This window comes from Chironomus tepperi, unplaced genomic scaffold (genome assembly GCF_022539635.2).
Source record: "Chironomus tepperi strain 1889 unplaced genomic scaffold, CSIRO-AGI_Ctep_v1 contig_174, whole genome shotgun sequence".
Lineage (NCBI taxonomy): Eukaryota > Metazoa > Arthropoda > Insecta > Diptera > Chironomidae > Chironomus > Chironomus tepperi.
The window spans coordinates 861,737-886,713 of NW_027226296.1; the positions used below are offsets into that span (position 1 = coordinate 861,737).

Consider the following 24,977-nt stretch of genomic DNA (forward strand, 5'->3'; position numbering starts at 1 on the left):
TGTCGTTTCCAAAAAATGAAAAAAATATGTGTACACGAGCAGCATGTGGAAATAGAATTGAGATAATATGGTTAAAAAATAAGAGGGTCATAAAGTCCTCTCATTAGAATCGTTGTTACATCTCCATACACAATGTACACATTCATATATTGGATTATTATAAAATTGTGCAGCAGCACACACAAAAATTTGCGGATCATAATCGAGAGCCCACACACATACCGAATTGTGAATGTAAATATTTTAATATCTACATGATATGAATTATAAATTTATTTAATCATCAGCTCAACCCTCACTTTTTTTTAGAAATTTGAAATTTTTTTTTGTCTATTTTGTAGGGATTCTGTGAGGATTGTTTTAATGCTGTTGGAACTTTTTTGGGGGGATTTTGTTGTTCTATCAAATGGTGCTGATATCATCTCTTGCAAATTAACACGTTTGCTGATTTTTTGTGCTTATTAATTGCCGAGCAGCACAATGATAGTCATTAAAAACTGCTTTGTCGTCATATTGACGATAATACGTTACAGCAACGTAAAGGCTACATGAAAACTACGTAACGGCCACGTAACGGCTACGTAACATCTATGTGACAACTACGCAACGGTTACGTGAAGTCTATGTGACGACTACGTAACGGCTTGTAGCTGCAATGTGATGGTTACGTGACGGCTGCATAATGACTACGTGACGGCTACGTAGCGGCTACTTAATTGTAACATGATATAGCAACATATCGATACGTTATGTAGCTTTAATACAACGACTGCGTGACGTCTACATAACAACTTTGTGACATCTTTGTATCGACTACGTGTCAGCAACGTAACGGCAACATGAAGACAATGAGAAGCTTTCATGCCGGCTAATTTTTTAATTTTAATGTGATAATTGATGGAAATCTTCAACTTGAATATGAAAAAATCCACAAAGTAGCAGTTTATTGCTTGAACCAGCAATCTCACTTCCAAATCTTTAACCTGCCCCTTTCTAGAACCCCTAAAAATCTTACAACACGTCCCTCACAAAGAAATTCTTTTTTTAAGAACAATCCGATTAAATTAATTTGCTGAACTTCATCTTCATTCCAATTCCACTTTGGTACACTTGAAAGAGATTCAAAAATTATACTTTTTTTATATGAAGAAATCACAGTAGTAGGTCTGGTAACGTTGAATCTCCTCACACAGTTTCAAATCATATTTTTTATGTTCTTCTCTCCTTTCCTGCGTCTTCCGACGATGAAAAGTTTTTTCATATATTTTTTTATATCCCCTCTCAGAGGACTTGTTATGAAAATTTTATTCGTGCATTCTTTTTTCACTGTACTAACTTGTAGTATCGGATCCTTGTGAGGGATTTGGGTGATTTTTGGAAGGAATTGGTGTTAATTTAAGGGATCTTGTTGAATTTGTAAGGGATTGATATGAAGTAAAGTGATTTTTGGATTCTTTTTCGTTGGAAATGTATTGGATTAATAATCCGGAAGGTACATAACGTAGAAATGGACGAATATCCATCCAAATCCGATTTGATTCAAGTCTGTGATCGGATTTCATCGATTGGTCAGAGTCATACTGGCACGGAGCCGGATTTAGGGCCATTTTTATGCCGGAAGACTTTCTGTCAAGGTTTATGCGATAGAAACTCTGGGAAACACTCGATGTGATTCAAGTTTTAGCTGTTCTTAGTTGCTGTTGACTCGAAGAAGACGAATTGATTCCGAATAGAATTCAGTAAAGTACCACTTTAGATGCGAAGACTTGCAGTTCGGCAATACCTTAGCTCGTCCTAAGCAGCAGGCCTGCAGTTTTGGATGAACCCTAATTCCAAGCCTCTCCACGACTATACTCCTACCTTCTGGTGTCAAATTCTTCTAAAACCAAATTCATTCATCTTCCTTCTTAATCAATCTAACATTTAGGACGCATAATTAGTGACCTCCTGGCTCTATAATTTATAATTTAATGCTTAAAAACAATTCCTTGACACTTGACTTTCCCGAATTTATCACCTAATAATTAAATTTCTCAGTCAAGATTGAATAAAAATCTGATAAAATTACCCTAAATGAGATACATAGTCAGTACGTACGACTGTTTGGAATAAATTTTAACCATCCTCTTCAAGCCACACAGCAGGATGAATTTCATCTCATTTTCTTTATTCTTATTATTTTGTGTGTGTGTGTAGATGTTTGTGCATGTAAAGAGGGATATACAGAGACAGAAATCCGAAATGAAAGGGAATGAAAGTTTAAGCTGCCACTTTGGCATGAAAATCTCGTCGAGAAATATTTTTTTGTTACGTATACACGAATGAGGATTGAGGGACGATGAAAAAAATATGTAAAGGAATTTAGGAAGCATTTGAGATATTAAATTTTTTTATTCTTTTGTCTCTATGTTGTTGATCTAGTTCTAGCATTAGCTGAAGTTGGATTTGTTGGGGTTTGAGGGGGTTGTCTTCGTGTCTTTTTATTGTTTTTTTACAGTTATTTGGAAGGAATGAAAGTGTTTTTTTGAATATTTTTCAATTGATTGTAAATCAAAGGAGTTTTGGGATTTTTGGGGAAGGAATGAATTGATTTTTTTTAAGGAATTTTGAAGAATTTTGGATTTTATCATGAATTTATAAGAATTTCTTAACATTTGTTCTTCAATTTTCATCTTTTAGATTTCAGATAATGAATATTATTCAGTCTGTACAATCAGAAAATTTAGCATTGCTAAGCTTCATAGTACAGTAGAGGGATATTTGTGATTACGTGTCAAACTAAGCATCTTAATAATTCATTACAATTCTCATTCTTTTAGCTATCATCTCGAATAGCTTAGTCCTGTTTGCAATCTGTTGCTTACTTCGTAGAACTTCTTGAGGTTGAAAGTCTTCCCATCGTTAACCTGATTGTTAGCTGCCATCATTCAGGCAGGATTGTTTGGATAGGCTTTAAATCTGTCCTATAAAGTACATGTGGCGTAGGACGGTAATGAAGGAATGCCAGTTATATGTCTAAACAAGAACTAATTTGTTCAAGCTTTGTGATACAGCCTGCAACAGAGTCAGATGGAAAGCAATATGAAGCAACCTAGGCTCCAAATCGGAGCATGGTTCTAGTAAGTAAGTATAAAGTATATATCCCGGAACAGAGCTTGGTTGTGAGCATTGTTGTATTTAGTTGTCACAGAAGATATCACAAGAAGGTGTATACTTGACATTTAGTCAACTTCGGAGTCAGACTTTGGATATATCAGTAAAATGTCGATATTCAAAATCGATAATTGCCAGAATAACTTAAATACTTATTATATCAGCCTTAGGCCGTCGAGGGTCTGGATCTCAGATTTCATCAAATCTAGTCCAAATTTAGAGTTAGACTGGCCTAACATATGATTTTTCGATATTTTTTTACAATGTGCTTTCCAGAATTGATTTCCAATGTCTCAATTTGGACGAATTCTCAAATTATAGCAAAATCTAGAATCCATAGTCTTCAAAAACACCAGATTCTCATTTTAAAGCTATCTCTACTCTGAAATCTTCAAAAAAAAACACAATTTTTTACAGCATTCATGCCTTAACACATCGATCTACAATATCTTTCAACATATTTCTCCTGAAAAATAGGTCAAAATAAATCTGCAAAATATTTTTTTTCACGAAGCCAAACAAAATATTTTGCACAAATATTCGAACATCCTCACACAAACAACAGCAAAAAGAAGAAGTTGAAAAAAATCAATAATAAAAAAATATTTCACTTCCCCCCATCTAGATGCTTACCTTAAGAAAAAAGAGATTCCCCATGGGTAAAATATTTCGATGTTGTGATGATTTGAGCAACATTCCATCCTTATACCATAAAATTGTTGGATTTGGAGAACCTTCTGATTTACAATTTAACGTAACTGGATCATTTCGTGGTACAACGGTATCTATTGGATGTTCAACAATTCGTGGTGATGTAAAGGCTATAAGAGAAAATGAGAGAAAAAAATTTAATTAAATTTGAATGTAAATCCACAATTAAATTAGACGGAAGTGGATGGAAAATCAAGTGTTGTGGTCTGTTGCCATAATGGCCAGCAATAGTGCTCACAACAAGATTGTTATAAAATATTTAATGAAGCAGAACAACAGCAACAGAAGTTCCGATGCAACAGAAACTCTTATGGAAGTAAGGAGATAATTTTATTGGAAGTGACTGAACGCATTTAAGGCAAACTTTGTTAATTATTTAACTGATTTAATGTCAAATTTTCATGATTCTGAGAGGAAAAAATATTAACACTCGACAGCATATGGCAGACGCTGTTCTAATGGATATAAAAAGTTTCAACCAGAGTTGGCAAGAGGGTCTTTTCTGCCAATTTTCGTCCTTTACTGTCGACAGTCAACATCAGCCATAGGCCGCCCGATAAGCTTGAGACACCTTCCACTGGGAGACTGTCAACAGCTTCCGGCAAGTTTCAACGGCTTCTGGCAAGTGTCAACGATTGCCGTCAACCTTCTGGCAAGCAACAATTTTCATTCATTCCACAAAAACGGCTTCTAGACGCTAAGTGTCAACGGCTTCTGTCAGCTTGAAAAGCTTCAACGGCTTCTGGCAATAATGATTATGCAAGTGTGACGGCTTCTAGGGGCCTCAAGTGTCAACGGCTTCCGGCAAGTGCCTTGTCATCAACCCAAACACATGCGAGACGGCTTAAACTGGCAAGTGTCAACGTTTTTCGCGGCAATTGTCAACGGCTTCTGACACAGTGTCAACGGCTTCCGTTAACACTTGTCAAAGCTTTGCGCGTTTTTAGTTGTAGAACTATACGATAAGATCAAGGTACTCAAACCGATTTCTCTACAGCACGGCTTTTTTCTACGGTTTTTTTTATAAAGTAATTTTGAACTTTTTAGTCAAATGATTACTTAATTTAATATTTTGATAATCTTGGAACATGTTTGTAAGAACGATAGGGCTTCGCTTGGCATAAGTTTCAAGAACTAAGCTGTACCGATAGGCCAAGCTTCGCTTGGCATAAGTTTGAAGAACTGCTACACGGCTTCGTGGCATAAGTTTGAAGAAAAGCTGTCAACGGCTTCGCTTGGCATAAGTGAAGAAAGCTGAATGCCATCAAGTTTCAATTACCCCAACTCTGAACTTCATAGGCCATTTTTCCACCCCAAAGCCAAAGTGCAGCAACAATTTTCATTCATTCCACAAAATTTTTCTCACTAAAAAATTAAATTTGTTTCGCTTTGCAACACATTTTAGACGCTAATTAGTTTTTCACCGTAAATTACGCGGTCTTGTTGGATGTCTCGCATGTCAGCTTGAAAAACTTTTTTATATTCATTTTACGAGAAAATGTTATAATGAAGGTAAGCAGCCGCTGCTGTTATTCAACTACAATAATGATTATGCAAGTTGGATGATGATTGCTTGTGTATGTTTCTAGGGCTGCCTCAGATGTGCATAAAATTCCTAAACAGAGACATTCTCATGTTTATTGTGATAATAGCAAGTGCCTTCAGGTTACACACATACACAAATCAACCCAAACACATGCGAGACATTCCGTGACTAAACAAAAAAAAAATAATGGAAAGAAAAACATATTTTACAGAGAAAATGAGGAAAAAAAGAAGCAGCTAGGAGATGCTGCACAGATGTGACGATGAGAGCTTCTACCGTGAAATTGTAAATCAACATGGGGATAATGATGATGCACAAAAATTCCTTTTATCTCATTCCTTAACAAGAACCGTGAATTAAAATGAATGAAATGAAGGTTTTGTGATTTTATGAAAGATGCTTTTGAACTTCCGCGTGGGATTTGGATGGAATATCTGAATTTATATGAAATTCATTGGTTTTTGCTCATTTTTGATCATTTTAATCAGCTCCAAACCCTAAAATTGAAGCTATTTCATTATTTTGATGCAACATAACCTCAAAATCCTTTTAAAAATGCCAAAATCCTCCTCAATATCCATCAAACATCAAAAATTCTTAGTCATCAATTTCCGTCATCATTTTACACCTCTAAACATCACAAAACTTTAAGTGCTCTCAATAAATATTCAACAATAGGATTACTTAACACGCCGAGTAGTTCAAAAAAATAAGCATAAGAATTTCCTGTGTCATAAAAGTGAAGAAGTAGAGCATTAAGAGCTCCCCAGAGCTATCAACTTTTATATTTTTCATTCACTATAGGTAAAGTACATCGGCAGAATCTTTTGTAATGCAAAATAGGATTTTTTATTATATGAAGGAATAAATTAAATGCAAAAGAGGAAGTAACGATAATTTTTGACTTTATAACTAGATGTATGAGAGAACGTGAATAATATTTTTGTGAGGGGAGGGAAGAAAGTGAGTCAAATGAGTGTGTAATATCGAGGGAGGCATCGAAACGCTCTAGTTATTGTTGATACTATTACCAAACAACCCCTCCGATGTGCCATTAAACGATTTCGTCTCATTTATAGGCAGTTTCATTTATTGTTTGGATAGAATGTGCGTATGGATGGGATGACTTAGGGGTTTTTGAGAATCGAAGGAAAATTTTGAAAATTTAGCAATTTGAAATTGTTTTAATTTTAAAAGTTTTCGAAATTCAAAAATTTTAATTTTCAAATTTCAAATTATTAAATTTTTTAAATTTTCTAAATTCAAATTTTCAACTGTTTGAAACTTAAATTTCAAAATTCAAATTTTTATATTTTTTAAATTTCAGAATTCAACATTTTAAATCTATAAAATTCATGTTATTAAATTTTAAATTTTTGAAATTTCAAATTTTTTAAATTTTTAAAACTCAAATTTTTTAAATTTTCAAATTTTAAATTGTTTAAATTTTCAAAATTCAAATTTTTTAATTAGAATTTTCAAACTTTAAAAGAATTTATTTAAAAATTTCCATCCCTACCACTCGAATCCCCCTACAAATTACCTCCAAATCCCCTATCCCCTCTCCCATTACATCGCAGACAACATAGTCATGTTGATACAATAACAAACAGAGCAGTTAAAAAAAATTAAAATCATAAAATAATTAAAGCAAATAAATTGTTCAGTTTAGAAAATTTTTAATGGTTCAATTTTATTTTTCCATTGTTTCCCATTAAAATATAAAGCCGTAATTCTTGTGAGGGGGGAGATAGACAAAGAGGAAGAGACAATTAAATTGGAGCGGGTGTTGTTAGCATTTTATAATCATAATATGATCTTTTTCAGGTGGAATTTTAATTTATTTTGAATTTTTTAAAGTTTAAAGTTGTAGAAATTTAGCTTGGAATGGCTGGAAATTGTGAAAAAGTCAAGTTTAGTTGGCTGGTCTGGTCTGTACTTGATTGTAAAAAAAAAATAAAATAAACATTAGCTTTGCAGACCTTAAGGATCCATAGCTGCGCGTTTATATGCGTTTCATGGCTATTGGGAGTTTAACGAGGGAGGATTCGCCAGATCTCTCGCTCAAACCTAGACCTACAGTTTATAGTGGAATCCGAACCACTTCTTTGATGACATTACTGCCTGTAGCCTTCAAAAGGAGGCTGTGAGCCGCGTTTCCACTACATATGATTCGAAAAAGGACATGTGAAAAATTTCCCATGCCGAGTCTCGAACCCATGATCGCTAGATCGGTATTGCAATAATTATGTACCGAAGTACTAAACCATTCCGCCACCGAGCCACCTCGACTCACTTGATTGTAGTCATGCAAAATTGCACAATGCAGTCACTAGGCTGATCCTATGTCGCAGCTTTAACAGCAAGACGTTAGGTTGCCTTTGTGGCTATGTCTTGCCCGGGCATGCCATTATGTGGAGCTTTAGGCTTTCATTTTGACACCATTGCTGATTCCTTTGTTCCAAAATCTAATCAGCCTTCAACAAATGCGCTTTAAACCCCAAAATCTCACATCCCCAATTTCCAATTTCCCACTTATTTTTATTCAGCGGTTAAAAGCATCTGTTTAAAGTTATGCTAGCGGAATTGGAATTTTTAAAAGCCAGACATCAATATTAAATTTTGGGGAAATGAAAGCAAACAAGAAATTTTGAGGGTAGTTTGTTTTTTTTTGGGTTCCTACACAAATGTTTTGCCTTCCTCGGTGGTAAAATTAGTGGAAGTGCTCGTCGAAAAGAATAAAGAAAGCAAAAGTCATTAATTTTGAAAATATATGCACGAAAAAGCAATGAAAAAGTTTTTTTTTTGTATACATTCAAAAAGTCATAAAAATAAATAAGAGAAGGAAGTTGGGTGGTTAGTTTTTAATGAAGATTTGGGAGGAGAATTTTGGATATTTAGGATAAAAATGGATAATTTTAAAATTTATACCTAGTTGATGAACTATTGTAAAGTTTTTTATTCAAAAGGACATTATGTGGTGAATTTAATTGAGTTTAGAATGGGTATGAAGGTCTTGTTAGCCTAAAAGAGGTTGATGGATTTACAAATTAGAACATATTAAGATTAAGGTTCGAATCTTCAAGATATATCTGTAATTAATGTTTTGTTAATTGTTAAGTCTCGCAGAATCTGAAGACGGTCCATAGGTCGGCTAATCGGTTCAAAATCGGTACCAGACTAGAATGACTCTGACTTGATACTAGATTTGATTTGAATCAAATCCAGCATCAAGTCTGAGTTATGCCAGCTTTGGGACTGACTTTTGATCGATTAATCGATTGGCCATATTCAGCTAAGTGCCAGCTTCAGCCAGAAACAGATGTCTGCTCTGCTAAATTAATTATTACAAAGTTCTAGATGTTGATGATGACTGTTTGGATTTCTAGTACAGATCTAAGCTCTTCATTGCTTTAGACATGCTAATTATTAAACCAGGAACGCGAACAGCCCAGAAATGACCGAAAATCAGACACTTTGTCAACTTTACTCTAAGCTAAGACAAGATTTCATCAAACCTAGCTTGAAACCAGAGTCACACTTGTCTGGGACCGGATTTATGGCTTTTTCTACACCATGTGCCTTCCAAGAATCGTCCCTTACGAGACATTTTAGCACACAACTTAATATTCCTTCCAAATACCATCCAAATGCCATTTTTACCTCAACCGACCCTCAAGCTACAAAAATCACGATAAAACAATTATGAAAATTAAATGAAAAATCTCGCAAAAATTGACTTTAATTTATTTTTCCATTTAAAGCTTCAAATAAAGCTATTCTCGTGGAATTTCATGTATATTTCTGGCGAAGGTAAATTATGAAAATTCAGACACTAATTATGTTGATTATATTTTTCGGTACTATGATGATAATGCTATATTTATGGCATTTGCGGAAAATATTTTTGTGTGATGAAAAATTTCGCGTTTTGTGAATTAAGGATATTAAGCTCTTTGATGTCAAATATGAGGATTTTTTGAATATTCTGTCAAAAATTAATTTTCACTTTTTGAGTTTCTAAAAAAAATATTTTTTCAATTTAGAAATTGTCATAGAAATTACAGCCATCTAAGTCCACAGACAGTGAATATTCTGAAAAAATATTTACTTCCAATATTCAAATATTTACGAGCTAGTTAGCTTAACAATTTTGATCAACTCGAACATAACATCGAGTGCCCAATTAGGCTTTATATGTACATACATATATATACCTCATTAAAATGTAAACTGTATACATAATAACAGTCACAAGCTACTAACATGAATACATTAAATGTTCATGTCATTTTTCAATCAGTCGTCAAGCTTGTTTACTGAATAATCATCGACATAAAATGCATTTAATAGCTGGCTATATTTTTTTACAAAAATAATTGCGACTTAAAACGGAAAGGCTAATAAGAAGGTAAGGTAAGGAGGTTGTGAATTTATTATGTTAGCTGAACAGACAAGGAGCATGCTTATGAGTATGGTTGCAAAATTAGGCAATTTTTTTGACTCAGTATAGTCAAGTGGCACGCTCATTTAGATGAGTATGCTCACTATATTGAGTAATTATATTGATTTAGTACGCTCATTTAGTTGAGTATGCTCAATATCTGTAAGGATCATATGCTTGGCAGGCTGAAAACTTAAATGCAACTAGGGATATAGCTGGAATCAGAGATGGCAGGACTTTAGGAGACAGGACAAAAGTCGAGGCATCTTTCTGAACATTTGGAGTACAGACGAGGCATCTGTTTGGGCATTTAGAGTCCGGAATCCAGTGAAAGAGTCAAATTTGGAGGTTTGCAAACGCTGGATTAGATGCAGCTACTACAATAGCTAGGACAACCTTAAATTCTGACTATAAATTTCATTTCGATTCTTTGAATCAACCAAAATAGCACAAGTTGAGCACAAGTCAGTGATTCGATCCAAAGTTCAGCACCAGAGTCATCTTGAGCCGGTCTAGTGACACATCAGAGACCTCCAGAAGACCGGCACTAGGCCAATTTGACTTTTGTACCGGATTTTGGATCGATTGACCTAGAATTTCCCAAAATTTCATCTTAATTTACCCTTTAACCTCCAAAAACAAAGTTCTTATTGTTCTCGCCAAACTTTTTCCTATAATCCGACACAAAAAAATAAAGAAGAAAGCTTGTCAAAAAATCTCATCAATCTTAAAAGCACTTCAAATAATTGCTTAAGCCTCGCAACGTAAAAAAAAAAATTATTAATTAATCATTCAACATTTAATTAACGTCATTACAGCCATGCTGAGGGAATGATGGAAAAGTTTCCAGCACAGCCGCCTACCCACCTCATGTTAAAGACATGAAAAATTATGGAAGTAGTTAAACGAAAAATGTCCTCAAACTGTCACTTACTTACTTTATATTTTTTTTATTTTTTGTTCTTTACAGCAAGTCAACATGAAAAATAATTTTTATGACATTTGCATTATAAAACTTGCAAGGAACATGCAACAAATTGCTCATAAATTTTCGTATAATGGCGAGCAATTGAGGTCATTTATTGCATGCTTCCAAATTATTCTTTTTTATATTTTCGTGCTTATTTTTGGAGTGGTGAGGAGTGTGGAGAGGTTGGTGGTTTTGAGCGCATTTCTTATGCTAGACAACTGCTTGCACAATCTTATAAATTGACCAGGAAGTCTAAAGACAAGCTTTCATGACCACAAACCAAAATTTCCATTCCAAAATGTCTTCCATCCACCACAATTCCCACAGACTTACTGCCACGAGTCAACCCACAAACCTCAATGCTTCCACAAAACTTTCCATCCACAAAAAAAATTGCTCCAAGCGCAACAAAACAACAGAATTTATTGACCATTTAAGGAATTCATATTCAATGAAATGTTTCTACATCTTCATGATTGTTGGTCGTTCTCCATTTTATTATATTTTCTACAATTTTTTTATATTCCAAGATGTAAATGACTTGTTTTGTTCGCGCAACGAACTTTAATGCATTTTTAATGTCTTTTATAGAGAATCTTTTTTAATGCTGATGAGGAAAAATTGTAGAAATTTTTTTTTGTCTAGAACTTGTCTGTTATGCAAAGTTGGCTGCAAGCTTGTCGGCTATGAATTTTTCATGAGTCAATGTAGGACTTATTTATGTACTTGGGAGAGGTTAATTTGTATGATTTTATGTCTTGTGGACAATTGATGGGGATTTGTTTTGAATGAGAAAGTTAGGAGAGATTTGAAATGGGAGGGAGGTAAGGTGATGGGTGGATATGCGGTGAACTGAGTTGCAGCACTATCAAATAGCACTCCTGAGCAGCAAATTGGAGCAAATTCCATTTTTCTCCATTAAAATGAGCCAAAAACAACCAGTTGCGGCTTGAGTGGTGATGTAATGATGCCATAGCGTCTACTCAACCCTGCTATGCTTCCACTACGTCGCCATATTGACGGCAAGACGTAAATTAGCCAAGACGATGTTGTGCCACTCGGGAACACGAGCAGTTCAAGATTTCTAAGCAACTAAACCTATCCACAGCTTATTTTCAATGAAATCTTACATAAATTAATCTGCGTCCCATCCACAGCACCCCATCACTCACTTCCAACTCGCTTATGAATTTAAAATTACATTTCCCGATGCAATTTTCCATCTACAAGATTTTTCTTCGTCTTATTCATTCCCTTACTTATTTCATGCTAAAAACAACTTCATAATTCTTAATGATTTTGCGCTTGAACATTAGTCAGCATCTCTTGTGAACCATTAAGCTATAAAATCTATTTTGAGACCAATCTGCACACAAGAGAATGTAAGGACTATATAATTCCAACTATAATAAGAAAATTTTTCCTTAACTTATGATTTTATCGTTGGAAGTACGTAAAAAAAACTTTTCCCATTACCAGCTTCAGGTGCTTTTATGATGCTTTTTTATGGGATATACATACATTTTTTTGCTTATTTTCTTGCTTCTTTACGATAAAGACTAGATAGTCTGTCATGTCTGATGGGAATCATGAATGGAAAGTTTTGTGATACAAATGACATTAGCTATGTATGGAACTTATGGTGTGGATGAGAATCTGTAATTATCTTTGATACGTAGACATTTTGTGGAAGTTTCAGTGAGAGTTAAGCATGCTGTGGTCAATTAGAAAGAGATTAGAAGACATTTTCGAGTTTAGAATTTGTAATTAGAAGATGTTGGAGAGGAAGTGAGGGAAGATTATGTTCTAAACTAGTTTTGGAGCCAAAATGGATCGATTCTGTATAGGGATGGATACTTTACTTATAAATACTACTGAATTTTCAACTTTTGAGGCACATTAGGTACAAAATGTGGCTTTAGGACAGCTTGATTCTTTGAATTTCACAGAAATTAACTTCAAGACAGAGTCACGCTAAATCCGGACCTACTCTAGAGTCAAGCTTCGAATTCAATGAAATCTGGTCGGACAACAGAGTCACCCCACAGATTCAGTGATATCTGGTCCTATGTCAAAGTCACACCGGCCTAGAACCACATTATTCGCCTTTCACAGCTGTGTTCCTTGCGAATCAAGTTGCTCAATAGTATTTGCTGAACTGACTCAATGCTCAGCCTCCAGAAAATCGATCAACCATCAATCCTTGATTCTTACTTCTTACTCTTCCTGAACTTTACTTCTGCATACTGCTCCAATGTCAATATATCACTAAAAACATTATAGACGCTACCTCAGCAAAAGTCTACAAAGCAGACAAAAGTTCAACATCCCTGAGCTCTATTCAACCTTAAATTCTTCTTCCAATAATTCAAATAGCCAGACAGCTATAAAAATACACACATAAACTCCAATTCTACCTTTCGTAAATTTTGATGGATTTCCCCATTCACGACTATAATTTCAGGAAATTGATTTTGACGTGAATATGATAGAAAATTGCTAGCTTTTAAATTTTTGATGCGATTCTTTTTTCAGACAATCAGTCGAGAGAGAGCACAAAAAAACTGAAAATTGATTTTAGTCTGCAATGGCCTCACATAAAAACTTTTGTGTTCCACATTGAAGTTCAATTAAGTGAAATTTGTGAAAACAAAAATAAAAGTTATTTATAGGCTTGATTGACAAATTTCGGAAGTAATTTGAGAAACACAAAAATATTTGAAACAATTTCATGTTCCTATCAAAATATTTGATTGACATTGAGCTTTTAGATCGATTGATTGTGAGGTGTTGTTTTGGGATACAAATATGTATGGTAATTTCTGTCTGTTGTTTGCATAAATATTGATGCGGAATTGATGCTTTAAAATGTTAGTGCTTTAAAATTGAATTTTTGGGAGGGTTAGGGAAGCAGAAGGGAGAATGTAGTTGAACTAGGTCAGCTTTAGGACTGTATGAAGACAGAATCTATAGTAATTGGCACCAAGCAGTCATAAATCTGTCTTTACGCCATATTTTTGACTTTTTAGATTGAACGTGTTGTCTGTAGGGCTGCAATTTAACTGAAATTCATGAATTGAGCATAAAATCATTGCTCAGTGTCCTTTCAGCTGCTGAACGGCAATTTCAGCCATAACAATCGATCAAAATCAGCTGTTACTGTGTCGCTAGAGCAAGTTCGCATCCTGTCGTCAAAACGGCGACGTACAGGGCTCTAGAGAACACGTTGTGCGTATATTTGAGTCTATATCCTTAGAAATCCTGATCAGTATCTCAAATTCCATCAAAAACTTCCCAAAAACTAAGCCAAAACCTCCTTCAACTCCAAATTCAACCCAAAAAATCCACCTCACCCATAAATTATTCATACCATCAACTCAAAATGCCAGATGGAAATACCCATTATCAAGTTCTAACTCCAGAACCCCTTCACTCAACCAAAAATAAGAATCAACATCGATTGTTTTTCTCAGTTTATTGCCTTTGGGCGGAAATTCAGCTTTAATTTCTCCACTAAACGTCAAAACAACAACAACAATGGTTAAGAACAATGGCAATAAAATGATAAAATAATAATAAAATTCAGCCATATGTCAGTAAATAAATCAACATCATTTAAAGAACTTCAGTGAATCATAAAAAGTTATTTTTGAAAAGATAAAATTTCACATCAAACTTTTCATCTGTTCTTATATTTCTGAAAGGGTACGGAAGTAATAATCAAAAAAACTTGTGCCATATCAAACCTAATAAAAAAAAAGTCCCTCGCAACAACAACAACAGCACAAATTATAGCAAACAGTTTCATATATAATATAAGATTGTAAAAGTATAGGAGTATAAAGATTATGTTACATATGCGCAATAATAGGCTGACAAAAAGGAGAAAGAAGAAAGGAAACAACAAGAAATGAAATCAAATAGAAATAGGAAGTGAGTTTGAGATGTAATTGGAGATGATGGTGGGTGGAAACGCATTTGGTATTGTGAATTTTCAGGATGTTGGATGTTTGGAAAGTGCTGTGAGCTTTGGATGGTTCAGCTTCAATCAAGCTTCAATCTGTTAGGATATTATGCTGAATAATAATTGAATTGACATTTTGAAGCTTAATTGATGTAACACCAGATCGGCATTAAAAGTTAATGGAAGCCAAGTGACTGCCATATGACGTTGATTGACAATTTTCATATAAACTGCAATGTGACCGCCATTTGGCTGCCAAGGAGAACTTGTGCCGATTGAGACAGACTCGTTAAATTAGAGTACAAATTACGGTTGCATCCGTGCATTAATCGATGCTTTTAGGAATTGAATCCTAGCATTTACATCGCCATAGTAGCCAAAACCGTTAAAAGTCAGTTAGAAGCTATCTATTAGCTAGTCTACATGCATTTATCGTTGCCATAAGTATCCTCAAATCTAATTTCCAAATTTTAAAGACTTGTCAGCTTCCAACCTAAATTAAGTTTCCAACAAATCTACAAACATACCAGTAATATGCCTTAAATCCTCAATATTCAATCTATATCCACCATCACTTGATTCTACAGCTCAAAAATCAACCATATGCTTCACCAAAAATTCCCTTTAATTTCCTCGCACTTAAAACTCCAAAAACTAATCCCCCGAAAATTCCCTTTATGCCTTTTAGTTCCATTCCAAAATCCACCAACCGACAAATCGACTGTTGAGCCAAAACTTCATTCCTACCAAAACTTCCCCAAATATTAAGTGAAAGAAAAACCTCCCGGAACAATGCCGTAGACAATGATTTCAAATGTAAACTTTTTTATGATTCTATGTGATATCACCATGGAACCGACAACAATAATAAAAAAAAGAAAGAGAGCAAAAAGTAATAATTTCACTTCATGTCTTGAACTTCTTATATTTCTGGCACAAGAATGTGAAAAGAGTCATTTGAGATGAATGAAAAAGAAGGGGAAATTGTCATTAGACTGTATAAAAGTCACTCAATAGCGATCCCTAACAGACAATGATCATGATCACTAGTTTGTGATTGCAATCACATTACAATCACAAAGTGTTTTTTCATGATCACAGCTTGTGATCGCAATCATTATCGTATCTGATCGTGATCGCTCTGAAAAAATTTCATCATCACCGTATCATAATCATTGAACATAGTCACTGAGCATAATCAGATGTCATCTGAGTACGATCACTCTAAAAATATCTGAGCATGTTCACTGATCGCGATCAATGAGTGCAATCAGATGTGACCTTATCATAATCACTACTGGAAATTTTCATTTTCAAATTATCATAATCACTGATCGTAATCAATGAGCTTGATATTTGATCATGTTCACTGATTGTAATTAGTGAGCGTAATCAGAGCATAATCACTTCCAAAACTTTTCAAAATTTTTCAAAGTCATATGACCATGTTCACTGATTGTAATCAATGAACATAATCAAATGTGTTCTGAGCATGATCACTTCAATCAGGGGGAAGATTACTTGGCCTTACTGGATCTTCTTATTTAATCGGGAAAGTAACTTTTACCTTACTGGATCTTGATTTTAGTTCGTGAAAGTGACTTTGATCTTACTGGATCTTGGTTTTAGTTCGTAGAGGTGACTTTGACCTTACTGGATCTTGGTATTTGATCGTAAAAGCTACTTAGATTCTACTGGATCTTGGTTTTAGTTCTTGGAAGTAATTTTTACCTTACTGGATCTTGTTATTTAATCGTTAAAGTGATTTTGACCTAACAGGATCTTAATTTTAGTTCGTGGAAATGACTTTGATCTTACTGGATCTGTAGTTTTGTTTGTAGAAATGACTTTGACCTAACTAGACCTTGTTTTTAGTTCGTTTAAGTGACTAAAAAAAAGACCCAGAAAGTCCAAAGTCATGTCCACGAACTAAAAACAAGATTCAGTAAGGTAAAAAATACTTTCCAAATCAAGTAACAAGATCCAGTAAGGTCATGCAAGATCCAGAAAGACATTAAAGCAAGATCCAGAAAGATTTGAGTCATTTTCAAGGAACTATCATAAAAAAAACTTGAAAAAATGTGAATTTTTGCAAAGATTTTCGCAAGATTTTCATTAGGATGAAAAACGATTGAAAATACATTTTTGATATCGATTTTCCTATGCTTTCAAGAAAACCATTCAAAAATTGATTTTCTGCCTTAATTTTCTGAAGTTAAAAAGAAAACCTTATAAAATGTAAGGTTTTGCATCTTTTTTCTCAAATTAGGTTGAAAAACCTTAATAAATCCAATTTTCCGTAAATTTTCCTTTATTTGACTAAATAATGGTTTTAAGGAATCACTAATTTTAATTTGTATACATACATATGCATAAGTATGCTTGCACATGTAAGCACATATTTCTCGAACCCTACTTTTTTCATAATCACATGATTATGTTCACTGATCATGATCAGTGAGTATGAAAAGTAAAAAAGTTAATTAAGTTAACTATTAAAACCCGAATGGTATCCGAAGTGATAAAGTATCATTACTTCTGGAAATTTGCATCATCAAAAAATATAATAATTTAAATATGTCTTTTGCCATATTTCTATTATTATATATTTACAGATGGTGGCTTCAAGGAAAAACGTGAGATCTCGAAAGTTAAGCAACGCAGCAAAAAGATGGGTGACCGAAAAAAAAATTCTAAGTTTAAAATTTTCAGAAAAAAAAATTAATAATTTCTACTAACACACATACAAAAAAATACTTAAAAAAATTCAGCTAACACCAAAAAAAATTAGTTAACATAATTAATTTTTTTGTTTTTTCATGATCACTAACCCGAAGTGATCATGATCACTGATCACGCTCAGTGATTGCAATCACTGATCATGATCATGATTGCGTCTGATTACGATCAGTGACCACGAAAGTGAAAAAATTGCATGCAAGTTTGCACTTGCATACAAGTTATGATCGTAATCAGACGCAATAATGATCATGATCAGTGATCATAATCACAAAAGCGCGATCGCGTCGGTACCGTACCGTCATCAAATAATGTATGGAGTGATGATGAAAATTCATCATGATCACAACTCCGTTTCATCATCACAAATATCGCATCTGATCATGCTCATTGCCTGTTAGGGGATCGTTATGGGCTGATAAGACATACAATTTGTTGAAACATAAAGACTATGGCATATATGGGGAGTTAAAAAAAATCAATAAATTGATAAATCGAGATGCATAAAAGGCTTTAAATGTAAATAGAAAAGGAAACTGTATGGATTCTGCGAATGGGATTAAGATTTTTTTCTTCCTGCTTTTTTTCATATGCTTGAATATTGCTTAAGCTCCTTTCATTTTCGTACTCGATCCCTTCCATTAATTTAATACCTTTTATTTTTGTGAGACTTGGGTGAAGATTGCTTGATTTTTGGGGGGATTTTGGGATGTTTTATGGAGATATTATGGTTGAATAGGACAATTCGGGTAATCGATCCTATATCCGGTACCAGGTAGCCCCTACCAAGACATCACTATGACACTAAGATTGCTTAACAACGACATGATGCCAGATTTGAACCAAATCCAGCAACAAGTCAGAATCACGCCGAAATAGACCATAATATAGGTTTTTCCGATATCAAAGTCAGCATTGAGACCAAAGACCTGTTGTATCGTCCCAAAACATCTCTAAAATTGTGAAGTCTAATGTGATTTTCCCGGAAATTCTTGCTTTCGGTCTCAACATTGAGAGCCCTAATATCCTAGAATTAAAGCCCAATTCCTACTAAAAATGCTATTGTGCATCATAATTTGAATGGATACAGCTTGAAAAACTCAACTGCCACCAAGCAAAATCACCCAAACTGTAATGCCAACTTCACCCAAGTAACCCATCATCATCCTCTTTCATACAGAGATTTTATGTTTCCTCGTACATACAAAATTAAAAGAATGTAGGAGGAAGGAAAAAAAAAGCCGAAGAATAAAAAGAAAATTGCACGCAAGTAAAGCACGTAGGCACATTTAGACATGAATGAAAGTAGACATAAGACTCGAGAGTAGATCCAATTAATTAAGGAAAATTAGGAGCAACATCTAAGACACATACACACAATAATATGAAAAAATCGATAAACGAACATGTCCAATTTTGTAATTTATGGCCAATTTCTTCTTTTTTATTTCCCATCTTATGCTGTAATTAATGAATCTATCCCGTAGGTTAAAGGCTGAATAAATGGATGTGTATACTCATGTGTAATTATTGTTATTATTATTATCATACCTTACGATCTACGGTGCCAAAAAATTTTTGGTTCTTTGTTTTATGAACGGAATCGGAAAAAATAATTTCCCATAAATTTTCACATGGAAATTCCAATTTTCATTCTTTTTAGGTAATATTGTGATTATTTGCTGTTAAAATCAATAGAAGAGATATAAAGATACACAATGGGAGGCTCCTCAACAATGGTCGGAAGATTAATATTGCTCGTCTTTATGTGTGGAATAAGCAGCTTTAGTTTTGGGATGTGTGAAAGCCTTAATCATGATTGGGAATTTTAGTGGTGGAGCAATGGATGTATTTAGAGTGGCATTTTAAAGGGTTCGATTCTTATCAAAGACGGTTCATTCAAGGCAATCTCTAAAAGACAAGGCCATGCTCTGAGGATACTCAATTTTGCTAGACTTAAATGTAGACTCAAAGGCATACGGCGCACTATAGGCGAAAAATAGTGTCTCCAAGTCGGTGTGACTCTTGCTCAGTGTTGTTCATAGGTTTTGGTGTTACGGCATGCCTTGAATGCTGTGGCACCAATTTTGGATAGCACTGTACTAACTTGTGGCTTGATTCACAAATTTTGACTTAAACCCAGACTTTTATCCTAAGAACCAGACACAAAACTCCTCAAATCGAAGCTCTAAAACTCAGAAACAACAGTAATCAATATAAAGCTCTGCATCCACAAAAGTCCCCAAATTTTAACATCTGGACATTCCCAAAAAACCTCACATAAATCCATCAACAAATACATCCAACAACATTCACAGCTGTACAAAAGCAATTAAAATCATTTAACCAAAAACTACCATTTCCAAATGCGCTCTATAAATTCTGGATAATTCCTTCTAAAAACCTCTCAAGCTACATCCAGCAGCTCTTTTCATTTCTCAGTTTTCTATTCCAGCATCTAAAAAAATAAAGTTTTGTTCTTTCTGTATATGCGGTTTATTGAATAATTTATTGATAGTTTTGTATGTACACAATACTCATTCCTTCTCAATTTCTCTCTAAAGTCTATAATATGTGGATGTGCATGATACACAAAATAGAAGAGATGCTGAAACTAACTAAAATCCTATTCAGCCTGAAAATTCTATTATAAATCTCTCACTCGTTCGTTTTTCTTCCTTACTTTTTACTCATCCTTACAGTTTTTTGTATGTGCTGTATATGAGCATACAAGCACACTTCATGGTAGAGCTTATGTGGATATATATATTTGAAAATGTATGGCATCTCGCATTGTGTTATTATCGTGTGGATTTTCATTTCTTTCAATTTTAGTGAACTTTTTAGCATGCGATTTTGTGGTTATATTGAGTTGATTATGTTTTGTCTGGAGTTGGGTTTTGGTTTGGTTTTTTGGAGGATCTTATTGCTTTAAAATTGGAAATTATTATGGAATCATCCAGAATCATCTATATAGTCGAAGCTAGAGTTATGTTGAATAGCACAATTTGGTTGATTGATCCAAAATCCGGAGCTAAGCCTGCGTTACTCTGGGATCTTAATCTAATCTGGTACCAAGTCAGAGTCATGTCGGCATGAGGCTATTCGGGTATATCAAAGCAGCAATGGCAATTTTTTCATTTTGCAATGCATTTTGAAGCTAGTTTGACAGCTAATTGCATTATTCAACATGCTAAGACTGCCTGAGGTGCCAATATACATCATATCTGAATCCAAGAACCCTAATCATGCCCTAATGGACATCATTGCATCTCTGCGACATATTCCTTATGGACGGCAACGTAGCAGAGCCTAACAGACTCCATTCACCTGCTTGAGTTCGACACAATTACAAAACAATCGACTGAAGTTCAAAATTTAACCCCAGATGACCCTAAATGCGCTCTAACCCCAACAATCTCTCTTTAACCTTCATAACCATCAATTTTTTTCCTCATTCCTTCTTACATCTCTTCCTCATTTTTTGCTGAAGTTGAAAAACAAAGGCATCAGCATTGGCATAAGCAATATCAATTCGAAAATCATAAAGAAAAAGAAGCGGAAGAAGCTTAATCAGCAGGAATTACTGCCATTCATACATTCACATACATAAATGCTATGTGCGCGCTATTGAATATTATCTACGGTGATTAATTATTTTCTAGTGAGAAATTCTACTTTCTGATTCTGCTGCTTACTGTTTTCTATTGCTGCCATGGTGAAAGATTTTAAGCTTTACTTTTATGAAACTGATAGGATTTCACTTCCTACATATTTTTGTCAGAAATGGAACGTTGATGATGATTTTGTGGGGAAAAAGGGGTTGAAAATGGCTCATAATGAGGCGCAATTTTTATCTTAGTTCCAAATCTCATTATTAGGAATTTAAAGTGAAATAAGAGATGAAGTTTGTTCTTGTCGAGGTTAAATTGTAGGAGTTTAAGTTTTAATCAGTTTTAATTAACAAAATCGACTTAAATTACATGTCTTTTTAAATGGGAAGTTTAATTATAGCTTTGGAAATTCGAGGAAGATGATTGGAAAAGTTGATGATGATGGGTAATAAAGGATGAACTTTGTTTAATGGATCTGATTGCTGATTAAAATTAGAGGATGCACGAGTGGTTGATGATGCAATACTGCTGATGATTTTAAGCTAATTTGAAGGCTTTTGATCATTTAGGATTGAAATTTGTCATTCATATTGCAATTAGAAGCCGTTCAGTTATTACATTCAAGTAAGGGGAAGGGGTAAATCCTGTTATTCTGTAACAGAATAAGTGAAAGAACCCTTACTGGACCTGATCCCTTAATTTAGATGCGCATTTGTTGTACCGGATTTATTTTGATGTGAATTAATGTGAATTTGGCTAGTATAGATGCAATCGGCATAAAAATTGCCTTGATAGCTGAATTATTAATGTGCAGAATCCGAAAATTGACATTTAATTTGAGCAAATTTAATAAAATTATCATAAGACGCCGTTCAAGTATTACGTAACGCTCTAAGAGGAAGGTGAGGATAGGAGGAGTTAAGAGAGGCATCAAAGAGTCACAATAAGTCGAACAGCCCCTAAACATCTCAAAATAAATTTCCTAAAATTCATATTTCTTTTAATAAAAAATTTATCAGCTTATTAATGAAATTGTTCAGTCACATAAAAAATGAATGAATTTCTTTATGTCTTAAATTAAATTCTCCCCAAAGAAAATAAATTCTTTGCATTTGCATCTAAATTCGCCATTATTCCTCATATGTGAATTGTGCATATTTTATTTATGATTATGGAAGTAATAAAAAAATTTCTAATGCAATTTTTAGTTCATAAATTGAATATCAAAAATTTTCTTTTTTTTCCTTCCCGACAAATTTAATTTTCTTTTGTCATTTTCATCCCCTCGACAGATTTCATTGCCTTTTCCTCTTCCTTGTATTGATTTCCCCGAAATTTCTTCATTTCCCTTTTCTATTATTTCTTCTTTTTTTTCGCTCCCAAATCAAATTACTTACGATATTCTGCTGCTGATAAATTACATTTTTTCTTCCTTATGTACACACATATAGGCATTATCAGAGAGACCCCCCATACCATATCCATGTCGCTTACATGTTTGCCATTCATTAAAGGAGAAAATTTTTTCAATTTGCAATTTTCATTTCATGATAGCAAGATCATTGATTTATTGTACTGATTTAATATACATATGGTTAAATGGGAATTACAAGGATTGGACAATATGGAATTAATGTTAATAAATTGGATTTTACGAATTATAATGGATTTTTTAGTTAGTTTAATGGGATGACTGGGTTCGAAATTGAATCATTTTCAATATTGAATCCTTTGGAACATGATGTAGGACGGTAATCAAGGTACGGTAATCAAGTAATGCCAGTTAGATGTAAAAAACTAAGAATTTCAACAAGCATTGTGATTTAGCCAGCAATAACGTCAGATAGAAAGCTTTTTGCAGCAACCTAGACTCCAATTCGGATAGTTCCAGTAAGTAAGTATAGAATCCTTTGAGTTTAGTAAAGTCACCTGAAGTATGTATTTTAGTAAGATTGAATTGGGCTACGCTGAAATGTAAATTTCATGAATCCTAACCTTTCTACGGACTAAACAAAAATACCAAATTCTTACTGGATAGTCATAAGGACGTCTTACAGTTGAAATAGCGATGCAGGGTTACTCTAACGAACATAATGTACGGTATAGAGTCATAGATATCCAAAAATGTAAGAACCGACCCCAAACCCTGAATATTTCACTTTGTCAACTCGTAAGGACATGTCTCAAGTACGATATTTCAGCTCTCAATGCTCAAACTGGTCGATGACTAGATTGTGAACCTGAACAGTCAATATACTAATTTATAGATTCAGTCTAGTCAAACACAGTCAACAAGCTTGCAATAGACATCCTACAAGCATCTTAAATTCCAATTTAAATGTCATATCATCCCTAAATCACAAAGCACTTGAATTAAATTATGAACTATACAATAGAATGCAGGATAGAATGCTTATAGATCAGAATTAACTACCTATGACTTGATAATTCAGTGAGAGATTGAAGCTTAAATAGAATTTATGTACTTCTATAATAGATAAATAAATTGATCTTGCCAAATTGATTTATTGTATGAGAATAGATGACTCCTTTGCCTTGATACAAGCTATGATACACAGGATTTACTATTTACTCTACACTCTCATGTCCTTGAGACTTCAGACACAGAAAGAATTTTCAAATTGCTTTAAATATTTAATGTATCCTGAAGAGCGTCAAAGCCTTGCTCTTTATGTGTACGGGTACCAAGCAATTCATGATGTTATATCAGCCATACAGCACAACATATAATAACAAAAGGCTTATTGTTGTTGTTTTTTTCCACTCTCTTGTTTGTCGTTCTCATTCTCATTAATATTAGAAGCCAATTTGAATTATAGACTAAAGCTTTATGTTCCTTAATCATGGAAACGCACTTAAACGATACGAGAGAACAATTTCTTGCCATACAGCTATTCTCACAACGATAACTTCTCGCACGATTAAGGTCTCATGATATTTTTTCAACTTCTGCCACCTTCAATACATTGTATTAAGCATACAGCAACATATATTTGCCAATGAAGAAGGAAGAAAACATAGAAGCTTGTGAAAATTATGTAATCAATTTTATTGCCATTGTATGGGTAGCATAGCATTGAAAATTGCTGTGGAAATTAAAACCTAGTTTAGGTTGAATGATATGCGACATGCGAATAGAAAATTGTAGCTATTTTTCTTTCAATAATTATGCACATTAGATGGCAAAAAAGTTGATATTTTTTTATATGCTGTAAATGGCTTTTGTGGTTATTTATGGATGGGTGTTTTGTAGCTTAATTTATGTTGAAGTTTTGAATTTTTTGTATGGATATTTTATGTGGCGGAAAATTTACGTAAATTCAAGTGCTGTCTGGAGAGTTTGTTTTTTGTCAATTCAGGAGGATGATGAATGTGATTATTTCGATTTTTTGGAGTATTAAGTGATGTTGGTAGTGCCCGGAGCTATTTAATCATCATATAGATCCAACATCGCAAATTAAAATGTGACCAGCGAACTCCCGAATTCGTCAAATTGAGGAGTTTTTGTCCAATTTTGAGTACAATTTCTAAGTCGACTTCAAGCTCTAGTGGTGATTTGTGAACTAGACCCATTAAGTAGAGTTAGAAGGAGTCAGTAGAGCATGATTTTCTCTAGAGGTTTCTCCAAAATAGAGTCCAGTACCTCTAGTATTGCTTGTATTGTACTAATCTAGAAAATAATTGGATTGTCATTATATTCTGGCAATTTTGATACTCTATTGTCTTTACTACATGCGTCTACCTATAAAAAAGCTATTTCATAATTAGTTCCACAAATGTCAATTAGACATAAGTTTAACAAATTACAGCCTATT

At 33.9% G+C, this 24,977-nt stretch overlaps 1 protein-coding gene across 1 annotated transcript in view; it reads right to left on the reverse strand.

Annotated features, from left to right (window-relative positions):
- robo3 (roundabout 3) overlaps window positions 1–24,977 on the reverse strand; it is a 63,202-nt gene that overhangs the window by 24,507 nt on the left and 13,718 nt on the right. The window contains exon 2 of the mRNA XM_070638474.1: window positions 3,787–3,974. Coding sequence (XP_070494575.1) covers window positions 3,787–3,974 — 188 coding nt within the window. The remainder of the gene's footprint in view (window positions 1–3,786; window positions 3,975–24,977) is intronic.